The sequence below is a fragment of the Ascaphus truei genome, chromosome 1 (assembly GCF_040206685.1).
Source record: "Ascaphus truei isolate aAscTru1 chromosome 1, aAscTru1.hap1, whole genome shotgun sequence".
NCBI classification, from domain to species: domain Eukaryota; kingdom Metazoa; phylum Chordata; class Amphibia; order Anura; family Ascaphidae; genus Ascaphus; species Ascaphus truei.
In genome coordinates, this window is record NC_134483.1 from 325,659,594 (window position 1) to 325,676,703 (window position 17,110).

The 17,110-nt window shown below is 42.8% G+C and overlaps 1 protein-coding gene across 5 annotated transcripts in view; it reads right to left on the reverse strand.

Annotated features, from left to right (window-relative positions):
* The window catches only part of BMP2K (BMP2 inducible kinase), a 164,046-nt gene that overhangs the window by 31,165 nt on the left and 115,771 nt on the right, over nucleotides 1–17,110 (reverse strand). For 4 of the 5 annotated variants that reach the window (XM_075606622.1, XM_075606618.1, XM_075606614.1 and 1 more), the window contains 2 exons: nucleotides 9,025–9,106; nucleotides 3,033–3,165 (listed from right to left, as the gene is read on the reverse strand). In XM_075606622.1, the coding sequence (XP_075462737.1) occupies nucleotides 3,033–3,165; nucleotides 9,025–9,106 (215 nt within the window). Of the gene's footprint in view, nucleotides 1–3,032; nucleotides 3,166–9,024; nucleotides 9,107–12,433; nucleotides 12,528–17,110 lie in introns of those variants that run through there. The other variant, XM_075606628.1, reaches the window with a different exon arrangement.

A 17,110-nucleotide genomic window follows, 5' to 3' on the forward strand; every position in this document is an offset into this window, starting at 1 on the left:
TGCTCACATATTAAACCGAATGTGCTTACTGGGAATCACATTGGTATTTTGACTTTAAGCGACTACAAACACATCAAAAAAGATATAGCTGTTTTTATATTATTATAAAATAACTTCAGCAGACATTTTGCAATCAGAAAACAATGTTTGTTAACGCCTGTTCACGTGTGTTAACCCGCACAGGAGCTCGATGAATCTGGGAGCTATTGCCCTGCTTCTCAGATTGTAAGCTCCCTGCAGCACGGCCACGATTGCAATATTCAGCGCTGTACAGATATAGCCCCTCTACAGCTCCCTGGGGAGGGGAAAGGTCCCATGTGGGAAGCCGCAGACACACAACATGGAACTGCTGAGGCTGCCCATGGCTGTTATCTTCCTCGATGCAGAGACCTTACTTTTTTTTTTATTAGAAAACAAAAAAAAAATCGATTCTTGTTCCACATTTTTTCGACATGGTATTTTTCATTTATTCAGTAAACGCTTTTGTTTTTATGAGTGTGCAACCGCCTCCATGAGTGTGGGAATCAATGCCGCTTTTAAGACCGGAAAGATTATTAACCAAATAACAACTCGCAAATGATCATTTTGTTAAATGTGTTAAAAAGCCGGATTTTTCTTAATCTCTAGCTTCTGAGGGGACCATTGTGAATTTTAGACTAGAATGGGATCTGGGGGAGAGCTCCATTTTAACCTCCCTGACGCTGAATATTTTCAATGCGTCCGATTTTAAAAATTAAAATAGCTTTGGAAAAGGCAAGAAAAATTAAAAAAAAAAAAACAACCAGCACAAAATGCTGTTTTAATTTTGCCAAGAAACTTGCAATCTTCAATCAGTAAACGAAGGAGAAACAGGTGCGCAAATCACATCAGGACATGTAAAAGAAAGTAAAAACACAAAATAGTGCAATGTTGTCTACTTCAGCAAATTAGCTTCAATGCTGAAAGTTCTATAAAATTTGCACTCACGTATCAGAGCGTTGTGGTTATTCAAAGTTACCAATTTATGTCTCCAGACAGGTACTCCAGATCCACATAGAGAGGGGGAAATTCCATATACAAAAGAGGGGAAAAGCAAAATAGTATAATACTGTTTTTAATGTTAAAAACACAAAGTATTCCACTTACATAAGTGCCTTTGTTTGAGAGCATTCAGACCACCCTGGGTCATAGGGTCAGACAAAATATTCACAGCAACAGCATCCGCTCCACGGCCGTCACAGCAAGTACTGGGCTGATTAAAGTTGTCCTCCACTCTAGATGTCATCAACAAGGGCTCCTTTAGTGGTCACTGATATCACCCAACACGTGTTTCCACTGTAAAGTCTTCCTCAGGGGCTAAGTTTTTACATTCTTTTACATGTCCTGATGTGATTTGTGCACCTGTTTCTCCTTCGTTTGCTGATTGAATTTGGTTTGAATTCTACGTCAGGAGCTGCACTCATTAAGGATAGTATCATCTGTGTTACCTTTGATCTGTTGTGATATTATTTGCGCTTGATTTTCCTTTTTCACATTTATCTAATCTTCAATCAGTGCATATTAATGTCTTCACTGTTCAAAAAAAATAATCCAGCGTTTCGGTTGCAGCATGCAACCTTGATCAAGGTGAGGGCTACAGTAAAAGACCACACAGACATTTAAATACCTTCCAAACTTTGACCATCCATATGCATCCCCAACTCTCCCGCCCTGTCTCCGCGCCTCCCCTACGTACGCCTGCAGCGGACACAATGACGTGATGACGCCAGGCATCTGCACCCAGGCAACGAGTAGACAAACCATCTGTAAGCGACCTGTGCTCTCATGGCAACAAGGCTAATGGATCCCCCGCCCCATTTAAATTTCTGTGTTGTCTTTACTGCAGCTCACCTTGATAAAAGCTGCATCTTGCAAACAAAATGTCGGATTCATTTTGGCTAATAAATGCTGTCACTAAGTCTGTTTGTACCCTCCTCCTCATTACTTCATGAGTGCATATTGTTGGGTCATCCAGAAAGGTTCTTTCCGAGTTGGAGCATTACCTTACTGTTTATATCGTTCATGAGGCGTGCCTGGGGAACCTGTCACTGTTCAATAACATATAGCTTTTCATTTAAATGTGTGTAACATCCAGTATTATGCGTCACCAGCTCTAACATTGTAAAGCCAGCAGTGAACGATAGCAAGAACTGTGAGCAAAAGGAAATGTCTTAGCAGACAAAAGAATGGAAATTACATTGCAGTTTTTTTGCATGTAAACAGCAGATTCATCTCACATGTTTGGAAGTAAAACATACGAAAACCCTGGATTCTGAAATCACAAAAACTTCTCAATTCTTTTTTAATGACAGTTGTTTTTTTTTGCACCAGCTGATGTGTTATGGTGGGATAATGTGTGATATTCTGCATTATAGCGCTATGTTCTGAGTTATGAGCAGGTCCAATAAACTTTGCTACTGTACATCTCTATGTTCAGTGGTCATAGTTTCACTTTCTTAATATTGCCTCTCTGTGGTCTCTTCTGTAATGTTTGCTAGAAGTGTCTCCGACGGTTTCTTTCTCATTATGTATCTTACCCATTGACTGTATAGCCACACCCATAATGCATTTCCCTTGTACCTGCATTTCTTCCCACTCCCTCCCCAAAGGATTTTTTTTTTTTTAGAAAGGCACTCTCTCTGCATACATACTTTATTCATCTTTCTAAAACAAGGTCCCAAGAGCTTTGCCCCAATGTTTAATACATGTACCAGTAGATCTTTCTAAGACCCTTAGCCTAAATGCTATGTTTAAACATCACGGTTAACCAATAATGACAGTATAATCCATAGCATACCATGGTTTTCCATTGATAAGTGTTATTTTGTGTGTGTGCCGGTTTACATAATAATCCTTCTATTTGATGAACATTAAAAAGGTAGCAAGAAATCTTTAGAATATGGTATTTAATGCCTACACCTCCCCGCACGTATACAACGCACAAACGTAACCATTTATAATAACATCGCTATCAGCGTAATCAATGTAAACAATTGATAAAATCAGATACTTACTAATTAAGCAGTGCACTTTGTGGTCATAGCGGGAGTTGTCTGGAATTGTAAAGCTTCCGTCACAAATAGCGACCTGGCTCTCTCCAAAGGGAAGTGTGAAGAAACAAAGCTTGTACAATAAGCAGCCAAGTGCCTGGAAAAAAAATTGTATACTACTGTATATACTTCCAACATATAGATATTGTCTTGTGTCTAAATAAGTATGTATGTATATTTTTATTTATGTAGCGCCAATGCAGGGATAAGGGAATCAAACAAACATAAACATAAGGAAATCCTGTTTAAAAGAGTTTATAGAATAAGGGGGTGATGAACCAATTACTTTTGACCATTGGCTGCTTGTGTTTGCACCGTACTGTACATAAGAGTTTCTTACATGTGACAAATTGTTGACCAGAAAAGATCATGCTACTACATTATAAATTGTGCGTCATGTAACCCTAACTCCTTATTTCAACTCCCTAAATCGTAAACTGATGCCCGTGGACCAATACTCTGAGAAATTTGCCTTGATACATCATCCCCTAAATGACATGCAAGAAGACTTGTAGAGGCAGTAGGTGTACTATAAATGCAGTGGATTGTAGAGATTCTCCAGGATGGTAAGTGAGATGTGATATAAACAGCTGCATAGCGGGATGTGCACGGGAGGTCCGCAGCTGCCATGCACATTCCAGACATTCCTCCATGGCGACGCATTGCCATGACAACACAACGTCATTAAGCCACTTCACTGCAAGAAGGGGGGGGGCGTCCTTAGGAAAGGCCCCCAAAGTCTGGTACCTAGGGGCTCAAGAGGGTCTTAATCTGGCTCTTTATCCGCAAGAAGCTTCTCTCTCAGCTCTGCACTCTACCCTCTGGCTGTGATGTTACAGTAGGCATACTGGCCATATCGAAGGTATATAACGAGAGATTAAAGGTGAGATATTTGGAGGGGACGGGAGTCTCCTTGAAGGTGAGGAGAATTTTGTAACCATCACAGAATTTCAGAGGAAGGATTTCAAGTTACTATAATTGTGTTCATATTTACCAGCTCCAGCACTATTGGAGAACTGATTACAACGCTATGAAATCTACGAACACATATACAGGCGGTCCTCGTTTTACGACGTTTCGTTTTACGACGAACGGCTTATCCGACGCTAGTCAATGCATCCCTATGGCCTGTTTTACGACGCCCGAACGGCTTATCCAACGCTCTTACGACACTTTAAAAAATTGCAACAAATGTCCAACCAGACGGCTGCAGGCTAGGGAAATCATTCTGAACAGTCTGTGTGAAGGTTTAGTGGTGTATTTTAGGCCCTAAACCATGGCTGATAAAAGCAAAAAGCAAAGTGCTGTTACTCCAAAAAGGAATAGAAAATCTATTACTTTGGAGACCAAACAAAATATAATAAAGCGCTCTGAGAAAGGAGAGACGAACACAGAAATTGGACATGCCTTGGATATACCTCGCACAACTATTGTGACAATCAAAGACAAGGCAAGAATCCTGGAACAGATCAAGGGCTCAGCACCTATGCAAGGTACAACAATAAGGCAACATGCTGGGCATATTACTGAGGTAGAAAAACTCCTCATCATATGGCTGGAAGATCAATCCCAGCGTCATGTGCCTATTAGTTTAGCCTTAATTCAGGCCAAGGCTTTGAGTCTGTATGAGGACATTAAGCAACAGCATGGAGAAGGGACCACTGAGAAAACTTTCACTGCAAGTAAGGGCTGGTTTATGCGGTTTAAAGAGAGGGCAAACTTGCATAACATTAAAGTGACCGGTGAAGCTGCTAGTGCTGATGAGGAGGCAGCTAAAACCGTCCCTGTTACATTGGTCAAAATTATAGAGGACGGTGGCTATTGCGCACGTCAAGTGTTCAATGTTGATGAGACTGGGCTCTTCTGGAAGAAAATGCCCAGTAGAAGCTACATTGCAAAAGAGGAAAAATCAATGCCTGGGTTTAAAGTTGCAAAGGACAGGCTGACTCTTCTGCTTGGATCAAATGCTGCAGGTGATTTCAAGCTAAAACCTTTGCTTGTTTATCTTGCAGAAAACCCTAGGGCATTCAAGGGTTATGCAAAGAACACACGTCCAGTGATTTGGAAGTCCAACCGTAAGACATGGGTAACAGGGAGCCTTTTTGAGGACTGGTTCCAGCATCAATTTATTCCAGCTGTGCAATTATATTGCATGAACCAGAACCTCGATTTTAAAGCATTGCTGCTCCTGGACAATGCTCCTGGCCATCCCGTGTACCTGGATGACCATCATCCAAACGTCATGGTGGTGTTCATGTCCCCCAACACCACCTCATTGATACAGCCGATGGACCAGGGGGTTATCGCTTCCTTCAAGGCCTACTATCTTTAGCGAACATTTACCCAGGCTATCAGAGCAACTGATGTGGAAGGTGGTCCAACCTTAAAAGAATTTTGGAAGGGTTACAACATTCTCCATGCAGTGAGAAACATCGGAGAGGCATGGAATAAGGTGAAACAATCCAATTGAAATGGAGTTTGGCGTAATTTTTGCCCTGATTTTGTGTCTGATGTCCAAGGCCTTACAGAGACTGTTGCAGAGGTTACAGAAACTGTTGTGCAAATGGCCAGAGATCTCAACTTGGAGGTGGAAACCGAGGATATTGAGGAGTTGCTCGCCTCACATTCTAACGAGTTGAGCAATGAAGACCTCATGCAATTAGAAGGGCAAAAAATTGCTGAAGAGCAGGCCCACCAATCTGCTGATGTGGCACAGCCACAGCCACGTAAATCATTGTCAACCAAAATGTTGGCTGTGGCATTCAAGCACATTGATAGCGCACTGGCCATATTTGAGGACAATGACCCTAACATTGAACGGAGTTCAACAGTCAGTCGTGGGGTGTCTAACCAAATCAGCTGCTATAGAGAGATCTACACGCAGAAAAGGAAAGGATCTATGCAGACTTCAATGAAGAGATTCTTCAAGAGGCCGAAACCTTCAACTCCACCTACATCACCTCCAAAAAGTCCGTTGTCTGTTGAAGATCCCCCCCCCAATCATCTTCCTCCAATAATTGATGTTTTTTTTTTTTGCTCGTGTACATTTCTGTACAGAATACAGCATAGTTTTATTTTACAGTTCTGGAATCAATAAATATAATGTTTCCATCATAATCTATGTGTGTGCTGCATATCTTATTGCTTGAGTAACATTTTCTGTGTATTTTAGCATTAAAAATGCCTTCAGGAACGGAACGTTTGATTTAAACAGTGTTCCTATGGGAAAAGGGGTTTCGCTTTACGACGCTTCGCTATCCGACGCCATTTTGAGTAACGCATTGCGTCGGATAACCGAGGACCGCCTGTACAATACTCAGCAACAGGTCTTTTTGTTAACAAACTTAATGGCAGTAACGGGATTCAGTCCAGCTGTAGGGAAAGCCGTGCCAGATTCAAGTGGAGTTCACCCTCAGCATTTACCATGTATGGGAACAATTCAACTGCAAAAAAAAACCCCACAGCAAAAGCAGGATCTCTTTTAATAGTCATTGGACAAAAAGCACTACTTAGTCTTTTCAAAAGATATTTTTATTTATTTTAGGAGTAAGAGCGAAAATAAAGTTTTATCTCCGTGACGGACCTTTCATCCGGTGAAAATGACAGAATTAAGCACATATCTAAAGGCAAATTTGGCATCAAACACAGGTGAACAGGAAGTGATACGAACGATCAATAGTAAAAAAAAACTTGAATATAGAAACTCTATATAAAGTGTAAGCACAATGCCATATTATACATATATTCAAAAACAATATACCTTCTTTGATAACACAATGATAAACAAATTATATTAAAGTGCAATTGTAAATAAGATGCAGCTGCAACACAGCATATACCTCAAAAGTGTATTGATCATAAAATTGGAGCAGGTAGACAGTGTGCTGCCAAGGTGGCGTCACTGAAACGCAACCCTGACGCATACCCAGAACACTACGCCTCTCTAGCTCCACCCTCTTGTGACATCACTCACATGCAGTGCTGGAACACATCCCGGAAGTGTGTACAAAGCGGTAACAGATTATATAGGATTACCATAATACTGAACCACCTATATTCATGATAGAGCAATATGTATAACCTGACATTTCAATTGGCTGACATTGTGCCTTGCTAGCCACAGGTGCCTTGCCACTGAATATTCAAGTTGAGGTTCGGCCATTTTCGTAAGAGCTTCCCTGAATGAGCTGGACTGCAAAAATCCAAATAAGACTCAATTTAAGTACAGTATATCCAGGACTAATTTAGAGGAGCATAGAAGAGCCACCATTATTTTCTTAAGTACAGCACTTTCTTATGACGTCTGTTTTTACAGTGCTTATATATTCAAATCATTTAAAAGTTGGGTTGAATGGTAAAGATCCCAGATAGGTTAACGTCATTGCAACTCCAGTATAACTTGCTAAAAAAGGCTGTGCACCTTTTCCTATGGATATTACAAACTGAAGATTTGGAAAACATTCATGGGAAGGAGTATGACAATTTATCTGTTGCCAAGGGCTGATCCGGAGCTCTTTTGCATTACTCATGCCCATTACTTCTTTAACATACACGAAGTATAAATACAGGTAGATAATGTGCTGCCTTTAATTCTAGAAATCATATTACTATAATTATATAATAAATTGTTCCGCCCCTGATCCGGACAGTTACATTTGGCCTGAATAGATTCTGCAACTAAATTGAATTTATCAACGTTTAAAGTTACTGCAAATAAAATGACCACTTGTGAGCACATTCACATGTCTCAGGCAGGTCTGCAACCCTGCCTTTCACCATTATCCCCAGCATACAGTGCTTCCACTGCAGCAAGGGATTCTGGGTAGTGACATGCAAATGAGCCCACAATGTGTCACCTTTTGTTTCTTGTCCATTTAACATTGGACCCTGGATGCCTGACATAAGCATACTACTAAATTATACTCTCCTCATTTAGAGCAAACTACTTGTAGATAACTTCAAACCAGGACCTTTAGGTTCAGAGTATCAACCCTTAAAAATAAAACAGCAGCTAGTAGATACAATTACTTCATTCAGTGTTTGTCCATGTAAACTCTATAGTCAATTTCCCAATACAAAATTCCAGGGGAGTATTACAAATTTGTGATCCATTATACAAAATATCACTTAACTGCTTTAAAAATGTAGTTAAATGCTCAAACAAAATTTTTGATGTAAACAGGCATATTTGGGTTAAAAAAAAACATTGTGCAGTTTTTATAAGTTCATTATTGAACCGTAGCACATATATTAGAATCCATTTCTAAAAATGTATATTTTTCAGTACAAAGCAATACAGAATATTGCTATGTCCAGTATTTCTACGTATTGAATAAAACACAGAACACATATTGGAGCTCTCCAGCCTTTGCAATGGATCCACTCACTTAATGACAAATCTTAAATGGGTAATGGGGATACATTTGCTTCTATATATACCATTTCTTAAACTGCTCTCAATGGGGACAGACACTGTAATGTCTCATGCACTAGGCTAGTAATGCAGTGATGCTGACCTAAAGTTGTAATATTTTTTTCCCCTGTGTTACCATTATATATTATGAGAAGTGGCTGGACTGTGGTTACCGCTGTTAGTTTAGGCTGTTTCAGAAAACGAATTCTTGTAAGGAATAATTGTTTGTGCGTTTGTATTCCTGATCCATTTAGCATCTTGATTGCAACAATTATACTGTTTTTGGAGTGTTATGTTTATTGTTTACAGAGGGAGGTTTTAGTTATAGCTCACAGTGCATGGAGATACACAGAAACATTATTCAATAAAGCCTGTTCTCTGCCAGAGAAAAGGTGTTTGAACATGCTGGGTGAGGAACCCAGCTGTAATATATCACCGGAATATGACTGTCAGGCTAAAAATAGCATCGCTCTGTGAAAACCATTCTTGTCATCAGTACAAAATGGTCTTCATCTATATTATTAATATGCTCTCTTTTCTTACCCAGATATCAGCTTTTGTGGTAATTTGCTTTCCTCCGTAAAGGTTGATCATTTCAGGCGCTCTGTATGAGAGAGTGGTGTACCTGGTAAGGAAATTAGTGAAGCGTATTAAGTAAAGTGACAATGACATTTAGTGCGATGCACAACTGGTAACTTCCATAAGTTTCTTAGATGAATGATGTCATTTTGGGGTCCACCGGGGTAATGGTGTTTAAAAACCTCAATAATTGTGAAAGTCATTTTTTCCCCCCCGGTTTCTATGTGTATTGTCAAATGCATATAACATTAGTGTTATGATGTTGACAGTACACATTCAAACTGAAAGTGTCCATATGTTGTCTTTATACAAGTCTTTCACTTTAAAAATGAGGCTATTTTGGGCATTGGTCATTTTCTTTACAAATCATTTTCGATTGAATTTTCCACTATTATTAAAGGTGTCATTTCGTCCACCCCTTTTTTCCCCAAAGGTGGGAAGCAGGGGATCTCTTGCTTTCATTTCAGCTCTGAGAACCCGCTTGGTTCACGAGATACTTACCTTCAGAGGTGCCTCTACTACCATCCTCTGCACCAGCAAACAAAATGGAGGAATAACCCTTTGAGTGCAGGAGGGGTCACGGCGCCTAAGTGCCACGGCCCCTCAGGCACAGTACGGTCACGTGACCGTGGGGACCATTTTGCAGGAAACGGGAGGGGAAAAGTCCTCCTCCATTTCGTCCATGACGTGATTTTTTTTTCACTTGGACCCTAAGAAGGAATGCTCCTTTATTATCACTATTACTGGAGACATAATAATTAACTAACACTGTAATCCTGGATAATAAATTTTTCAAATAATATATATATATATATATATATATATATATATATATATATATATATAAAATCAAAAAATAAATAGACGATACCGTTCTGTGGCTAACGAAATGCTTTTATTTGTGCGAGCTTTCGAGATACACTGATCTCTTCTTCCGGCGATGTTACAATGAATGAAGCAAGCAAAGGGTATACTTAAAAACAGTGTCTATTGGAATGTTATCTGTGCTTGTCTCCCCCCCCCCTCCCCCCTCCCTGTGTGGATGTGATTTATGGCTAGAGGTGTTAAATGGTTCCTGAAAGTTAGTGATGTAAGAGTGTGTGTGTACCTGTGTGAATATAAATGAATGGAGAGCCCACAGTGTATACAGTGCTTTACAAAAGGTGTGTGTGGAGTGGGAGTAAAGCACTGTATACACTGTGGGCTCTCCATTCATTTATATTCACACAGGTACACACACACTCTTACATCACTAACTTTCAGGAACCATTTAACACCTCTAGCCATAAATCACATCCACACAGGGAGGGGGGAGGGAGGGGGGAGACAAGCACAGATAACATTCCAATAGACACTGTTTTTAAGTATACCCTTTGCTTGCTTCATTCATTGTAACATCGCCGGAAGAAGAGATCAGTGTATCTCGAAAGCTCGCACAAATAAAAGCATTTCGTTAGCCACAGAACGGTATCATCTATTTATTTTTTGATTATTGAAGCTCGGCTAACATGGTACTGATACCTCTACATGTATATATATATATATATATATATAGATATATAGATATTTATATATTATGCTAGTCACCTTTAAATAAATAACTAAATACATATTTTTTCTTTGTAGCATCTGGCAGTGTAAGGCGCAGCTTTTTACTTTGTGACCTATCACCCAAAGATATCTGCTTCTGGTATACTTTGATAGATTAAAACATTTCTGTTTCCTAGTAACATACTAAAAAACGGCTACTGCAGCCTAATTGTGAAGGTGCTTGCGGCTTGTAAGCATTCTAACGTCTTATGACTGATAAAGGATCATATGTCACCCTTGAAGATAAAGTACGTGAGGGTGTGTTAATTGCCTATCTTTAAATAAATGCAAGTCCAGTACAAATTACTGTATGTTATGTTAAATTGTACTTAAAACGTCTTGGTTGTTCCTATGCATAATCAGAAGCTCTATGAAACTTAATGAGATCCTACACACAAACTGCCCGTCACAATCATTTTAATTCTCTTTTGACAATGATGAGAAAATACGATCAATTTTCTAACACAGGGCGACAAAGGTCAAAGAAAGGTTATTAAATACAAATACTTTCCTATGGACAAAAACACGCCAGTTAAAAAAAAAAAACCAGCAATTTTCAAAAAGGATTTCAATCATCACAGACAACCTAAACGTGACATGTTTGTCAAAAAACAGTCTACAGAAAGCAAATGTGCTTTCAATCTTTTGGCTATTGTTCATGGGACATCATTCACAGGCACGTCATGAGCTATAACTGAGAAGCATCTGGGGTGAGAAAATACAAATCGTATTGTGTGTTCATAAAGAAAAATTGACATTGCTGCAGAGTAAGTCTTGTTTGTACAGCATACTGTACAGTATGCTGCTCTTACATGGTGAGAGGGGTTATTTAAAAGCAATGATACAATAGCTAGCTCTCCCCACAGCAGGGAATTTATATTTGTATAAACATTTGCCCTTAAATCCAACTAAAGGATTATTAGCATTTGGTTTCTCCCTACTCTGACCTCATTCTTTGATTGTAAGCTCTTAGGGGCAGGGATTCCGTTTACTAATGTTTGTTTTCAGGTCTATTGCGCTTATTCCCATTATGTCGCCTAATATTTTGTCACGTGTATTACTGCTGTGTACAAATAAACAAATACATGCATACTGTACACAGGGCCGCCGAGAGGGGGGGACAGCTGGTACAAGTGTCCTGGGCGAGGTGGCGGCGGGGGGGCCGGGTGGTGGTGGGACGCCCGGTGGCCAGACAAAGCAGTTGCCGCCGGACCCCAGCTCTCCCCACGGCAGGCCTCTTCCTCTCTCTCTGTCCCACGCCGGCCCCTCTGACGTCAGTGTGCAATGGGCCTCTCTGACGTCGGCGCATCGCAACTAAGCTTGGCCTAGCTTCTGGCGCGTGCTGCCATGAGTGGGAGTGCACGCTGAAGTCAGAAGGTCTGGCGTGGGACAGAGAGAGGAAGAGGTCTACAAGTGGGGAGAGCCGGGGCCCAGCGGCAACTGTCTGGCCAGTCACCGAGCCTCCACCCTTCCTCAGCAGTCACCAGCTCTGTCTGGCCAGTTACCGAGCCCCCACCCCTTCCTCAGCAGTCACCATCCCCGGCAGTCACCCCCCCCGTCACCCCCCTCCTGGGCAGTCGCCCCCTCTTGCAGTCACACCCCCGGCAGCCCTCTTCTTGGCAGTTGCCCCCCGGCAGTCACCACCCCCAGCAGCCCCCTCCTTAGCAGTCACTCCCCCCCCCCCGGCAGTCACCGCCCCCAGCAGCCCCCTCCTTAGCAGTCAACTCCTCCCGGCAGTCACCGCCCCCAGCAGCCCCATCCTTAGCAGTCACCCCTCATCCACCTCGGCAGTCACCCTCTCGGCAGTCGCCCCCACGGAAATCGCCCCCACCCGGCAGTCACAAGGCCCGGCCTGACCATCACCAAGGTAAGTCTATGTACTTCATTTTTTTATTTTTTTTTAATATGTACAGTTATTTTTTCAAATGTACTGGTAATTTTTTTTTTTAATATTTACTGTTTTTTTTTTTTAATATGTACTGTGGAGATTCTAATATGTACTTTTTAAAAAAATATGTACGGGTGGGTTAATATGTACTGTTTTTTTTTATGCATTGGGGCGTTTTTATATAAGGATTGGGGGTCTTTTTTTATATGTATTTTTTTTATACATATATATGTATGGGGGGTTATATTATTGGGGAGGTGTCTTTTTGTATGTATTTGGGGGGGTGGAGGAATGTATATATTTGGGGGGTGGGGATTTGTTTTTATGTATTTGGGGTATGATATTTTTTGCATTGGGGGTGGGTTTTTTTTGGTATATTTTGTGCAGTGAATTGTGTGAGGGGGGAGAGAATTAGTCTGAGGGGGGGGGGATTGAGTGGGGTAATTGACGGAGGGGGGAGAGTGAGGGTCAGTGAGGAAAAGAAGGAGTAAGAGTGAAATGCAGGTGAGAGAAATACATGTGAGGCGGGGGGATCGAGTGAGTGGGGTAATTAATGGAGAGGTGATATGGAGGAGAGATAAACTCATGGGAAAATGGAGGGAAATAGAGGGGGCTCGAAGGTGTGAAAAGGGTCGGGGTGGGGGGGCAGTCAGAAGTGTAGTCCTGGGCCCCAGGAAATCTGCCTGCGGCCCTGACTGTACATACTGTGTTGTATTTTCTCTCCTTTTTCAAAGCCTTTCACAAACGCGCTTTGGCCACTAAGCTAAATGTTATGAATTTATTTGAACAGAACTAAACTCATTGCCATCACAAGAAGACATCTTCACACCATGTTGAATAAGGGTCAATGAGCTTTAGCTTGTAAATCTTCTCCATAGTTCCGAAATGAAATACAAAGAACAATCGGCCCTCGGCCCTGTTTTGTTATTAAATAACAATTGTGTATCTGTAGCATAACCTTTATATTACACTGATCCTCATACGCCATGTTAACACAGAACTGAATGAAGTTATTACAATTCTGAGATCACGAGAAAGCGAGAGGGGAAAAGCTGTGAGAGTGTGACTGAGAAGGAGCTACGTACAACTGGTAATAGTCACACTGTGCTACAACTACAGTAACTTTCATGTTGCTACATGAAGGCAGCAGTGCTCCTCACTCAGCTGCACAAGGACCCATCCCCGTCAAGTGCTTTTAAAAGTGAAGTTAGTTTTTTTGGGGGGTAGGACCTCAATTTAGTGCAGTGATATGCAAATTAAATATCCAGGCTATTCAAAAGTGTAGCATCTAATTTTCAGTACATAAGGGATTGGTCCATTCACATGAATGGTTTTTAAGGTGTCTGGTGGTTTAGCATTGCTTACTAGCAACTAGCAACTAGCATTGCTGACACAGTTGATCATGTTATCCTGCTTAACAAACTCCAGAGCTCTGGAATAGGGAAACATGCTTTAAACTAGTTTCAGTCCTACCTATCAGGAAGATCCCAACATGTGTCCATCTCAGGCTCTAACTCCAACCCCCTGGATATCACCTGTGGTGTACCGCAAGGCTCTGTTCTGGGGCCCCTACTCTTCTCAGTGTTCATTAATGATCTTCCCACAGCTTGTAAGGAAGCCTCAATACACATGTATGCAGATGACACAATCCTGTATGCACACAGCCATAGCCTCTCTGATCTTCAACACATACTTCAGTCTGACTTTTTGAGACTCGAAAACTGGATTTCCCAAAACAAACTGTTTTTAAACACTGACAAGACTGTAACAATGGTATTTGGGACCAAGACTAAATTTGTAAAGCTTCCAGTGACTGAGCTCCTGATTAGAACCAACGCTAACACCACCCTAACACCTGTCACTAGTTTTAAATACCTGGGCTTATGGTTTGACTCCCACTTAACATTCGGGATGCACATTGATACCCTGACAACCAAGACCTATGCCAAACTAGGGGTACTTTACAGGAACAAATCCTCCCTAAGTCTCCTGGTCAGAAAGCGTATTGCACAGCAGATGCTAATGCCAATTATTGACTATGGAGACATAGTATATGGCTCGGCTCCTCAAACCCACCTTAGCAAACTTGACACCCTCTACAATTCAATTTGTCGTTTTGTTCTCCAATGCAACTACAACACACATCACTGCGAAATGCTCAAAGAACTAGATTGGTCATCACTAGAGTCTAGGCGCAAAGTTCACCTTTCCTGTCTCACCCTCAAATACTTTCTGGGCAAGCTACCCAGCTACCTGAACAAGCTCCTCTCCCCTACCACATGCAGTACCTATCACCTAAGATCAGACTCCAAAAGACTATTCATGGTCCCAAGACTCAACAAAGTATCCGGACGTTCCTCCTTCTCCTTCCGTGCACCCCAAAACTGGAACAACCTACCAGAGACTCTCATATCCACCACCAGCTTAAGTTCTTTCAAATCTAAGGCTGTCTCACACTTTAATCTGGTCTGTAACTGTTTCATACGCACATAATATATATTTTCTTTAACTGTGCATGCAATGTCTTGTATATAATGTATACCTTGTTCATTTATGTAACTGTATTTGTAACCATGCATGGGCGTCCGCAGAAATTTTTTCAGGGGGGGCATAATTTTAACGGCCAGTGCCCGGCGCGAAAGTGGTGGTGAGTGCACCGTGGCGAGCGAGCCCAACCAGCATAAGGGGGGTTTTCCCCCCGAGAAAATTTTGAAAAAAAAGTGGGCAAATGGTGCATTTTCAAGCAAATTTGAGAAAGCTTGAAGGTTAATAAAGCAATATTAAATATTAAAAAAACACCATTGCATGCAGTTGCACCACATTATTCATAAACACACTCTCCCCCCCCTCTGCATCTCCCATCTCTCTCCCCCCCTGCATCTCCCATCTCTCTCCCCCCCTCTGCATCTCCCATCTCTCCCCCCTGCATCTCCCATCTCTCCCCCCCCTGCATCTCACATCTCTCTCCCCCCGTCATCTCCCATCTCTCCCCCCCCTGCATCTCCCATCTCTCCCCCCTCCCTGCATCTCACATCTCTCCCCCCTCTGCATCTCCCATCTCTCCCCCCCTGCATCTCACATCTCTCCCCCCCCCTCTGCATCTCCCATCTCTCTCCCCCCGTCATCTCCCATCTCTCCCCCCCCTGCATCTCACATCTCTCTCCCCTCCCGTCATCTCACATCTCTCCCTCCCTGCATCTCACATCTCTCCCCCCCCTCTGCATCTCCCATCTCTCTCCCCCCGTCATCTCCCATCTCTCCCCCCCCTGCATCTCACATCTCTCTCCCCTCCCGTCATCTCACATCTCTCCCTCCCTGCATCTCACATCTCTCCCCCCCCTCTGCATCTCCCATCTCTCCCCCCCCCTGCATCTCCCATCTCTCCCCCCCTGCATCTCCCATCTCTCCCCCCCCCTCTGCATCTCCCATCTCTCCCCCCCCTCTGCATCTCCCATCTCTCCCCCCCCTGCATCTCCTATCTCCCCCCCCCCTGCATCTCCCATCTCTCCCCCCCCTCTGCATCTCCCATCTCTCCCCCCCTGCATCTCCCATCTCTCCCCCCCCATGCATCTCCCATCTCACCCCCCCCTGCATCTCCCATCTCTCAATCTCCCTCGCCCCCCCCCCAAGCTTCTTTGCCCCCCCAACCTCCCCCCACCCCCAATCTCCCTCGCCCCCCCCCCCCCCAAGCTTCTTTGCCAAATTGCCCCCCCAATCTCAGTCTCTCCCCCGCATCTCCATGCCATCTCTCCCTGGTCCCACGTGTCCCACTCCCTACCTTATGCGATAATGCGGCCACACTGCCGTCTGCCGGGGTGCAGGAGGGAGCAGGGCCAGAGGGAGAGTCTGGGTGCCGGTCCGGATGGGGAGTTACAGCGGTCAGCGCGGGAGAGCACGTGGCGGCCCCCACCCCTGCGTGACTGCTGCAGCTAGCCCCGCCTCCCATCCAATCCCGGGCCGCGGCTCAGCTGCCTCTTCCTCCCTCAGCATATTTTATTAAATTAATGCTGCGACTGCGAGGATCCAGGGGGGGGCAAGCGCCCCCCCTTGCCCCCCCCTGCGGACGCCCATGTAACCATGTATTATTTTGTTTTACTCTGTGCCCAGGACATACTTGAAAACGAGAGGTAACTCTCAATGTACTACTTCCTGGTAAAATATTTTATAAATAAATAAATAAATAATAAATAAATATGGCCCAAAATGGCTGTCCAATTTTAAAGGGTCTGAAACAAACAATGCAATGCAGAGGTCAATGCCTTGACATCTCCCTTTTAATGCAGCAAGCCCCCCACTCATTTTGTTTTCACTATTGATATTTTGGATTAATTTGAACAGGGGATTCCTTTGGAGTGGATTCACGCTATTTTTATAATATGTCCTCCTGTAACCACACTCCAAAATACACAAGTGGTAACAAACTTGATCAAAGCCCCTTGTTACAATGCCGCAAAAGAACAGTCAAAATGACGTAATTTGCACCTGTTTATGGAGCAATTTTCCAATGTGTGACAATACATATCCCCACTGCTTTTAAACTAAAACACAAAGGGGATATTGTTTGTCAGACTC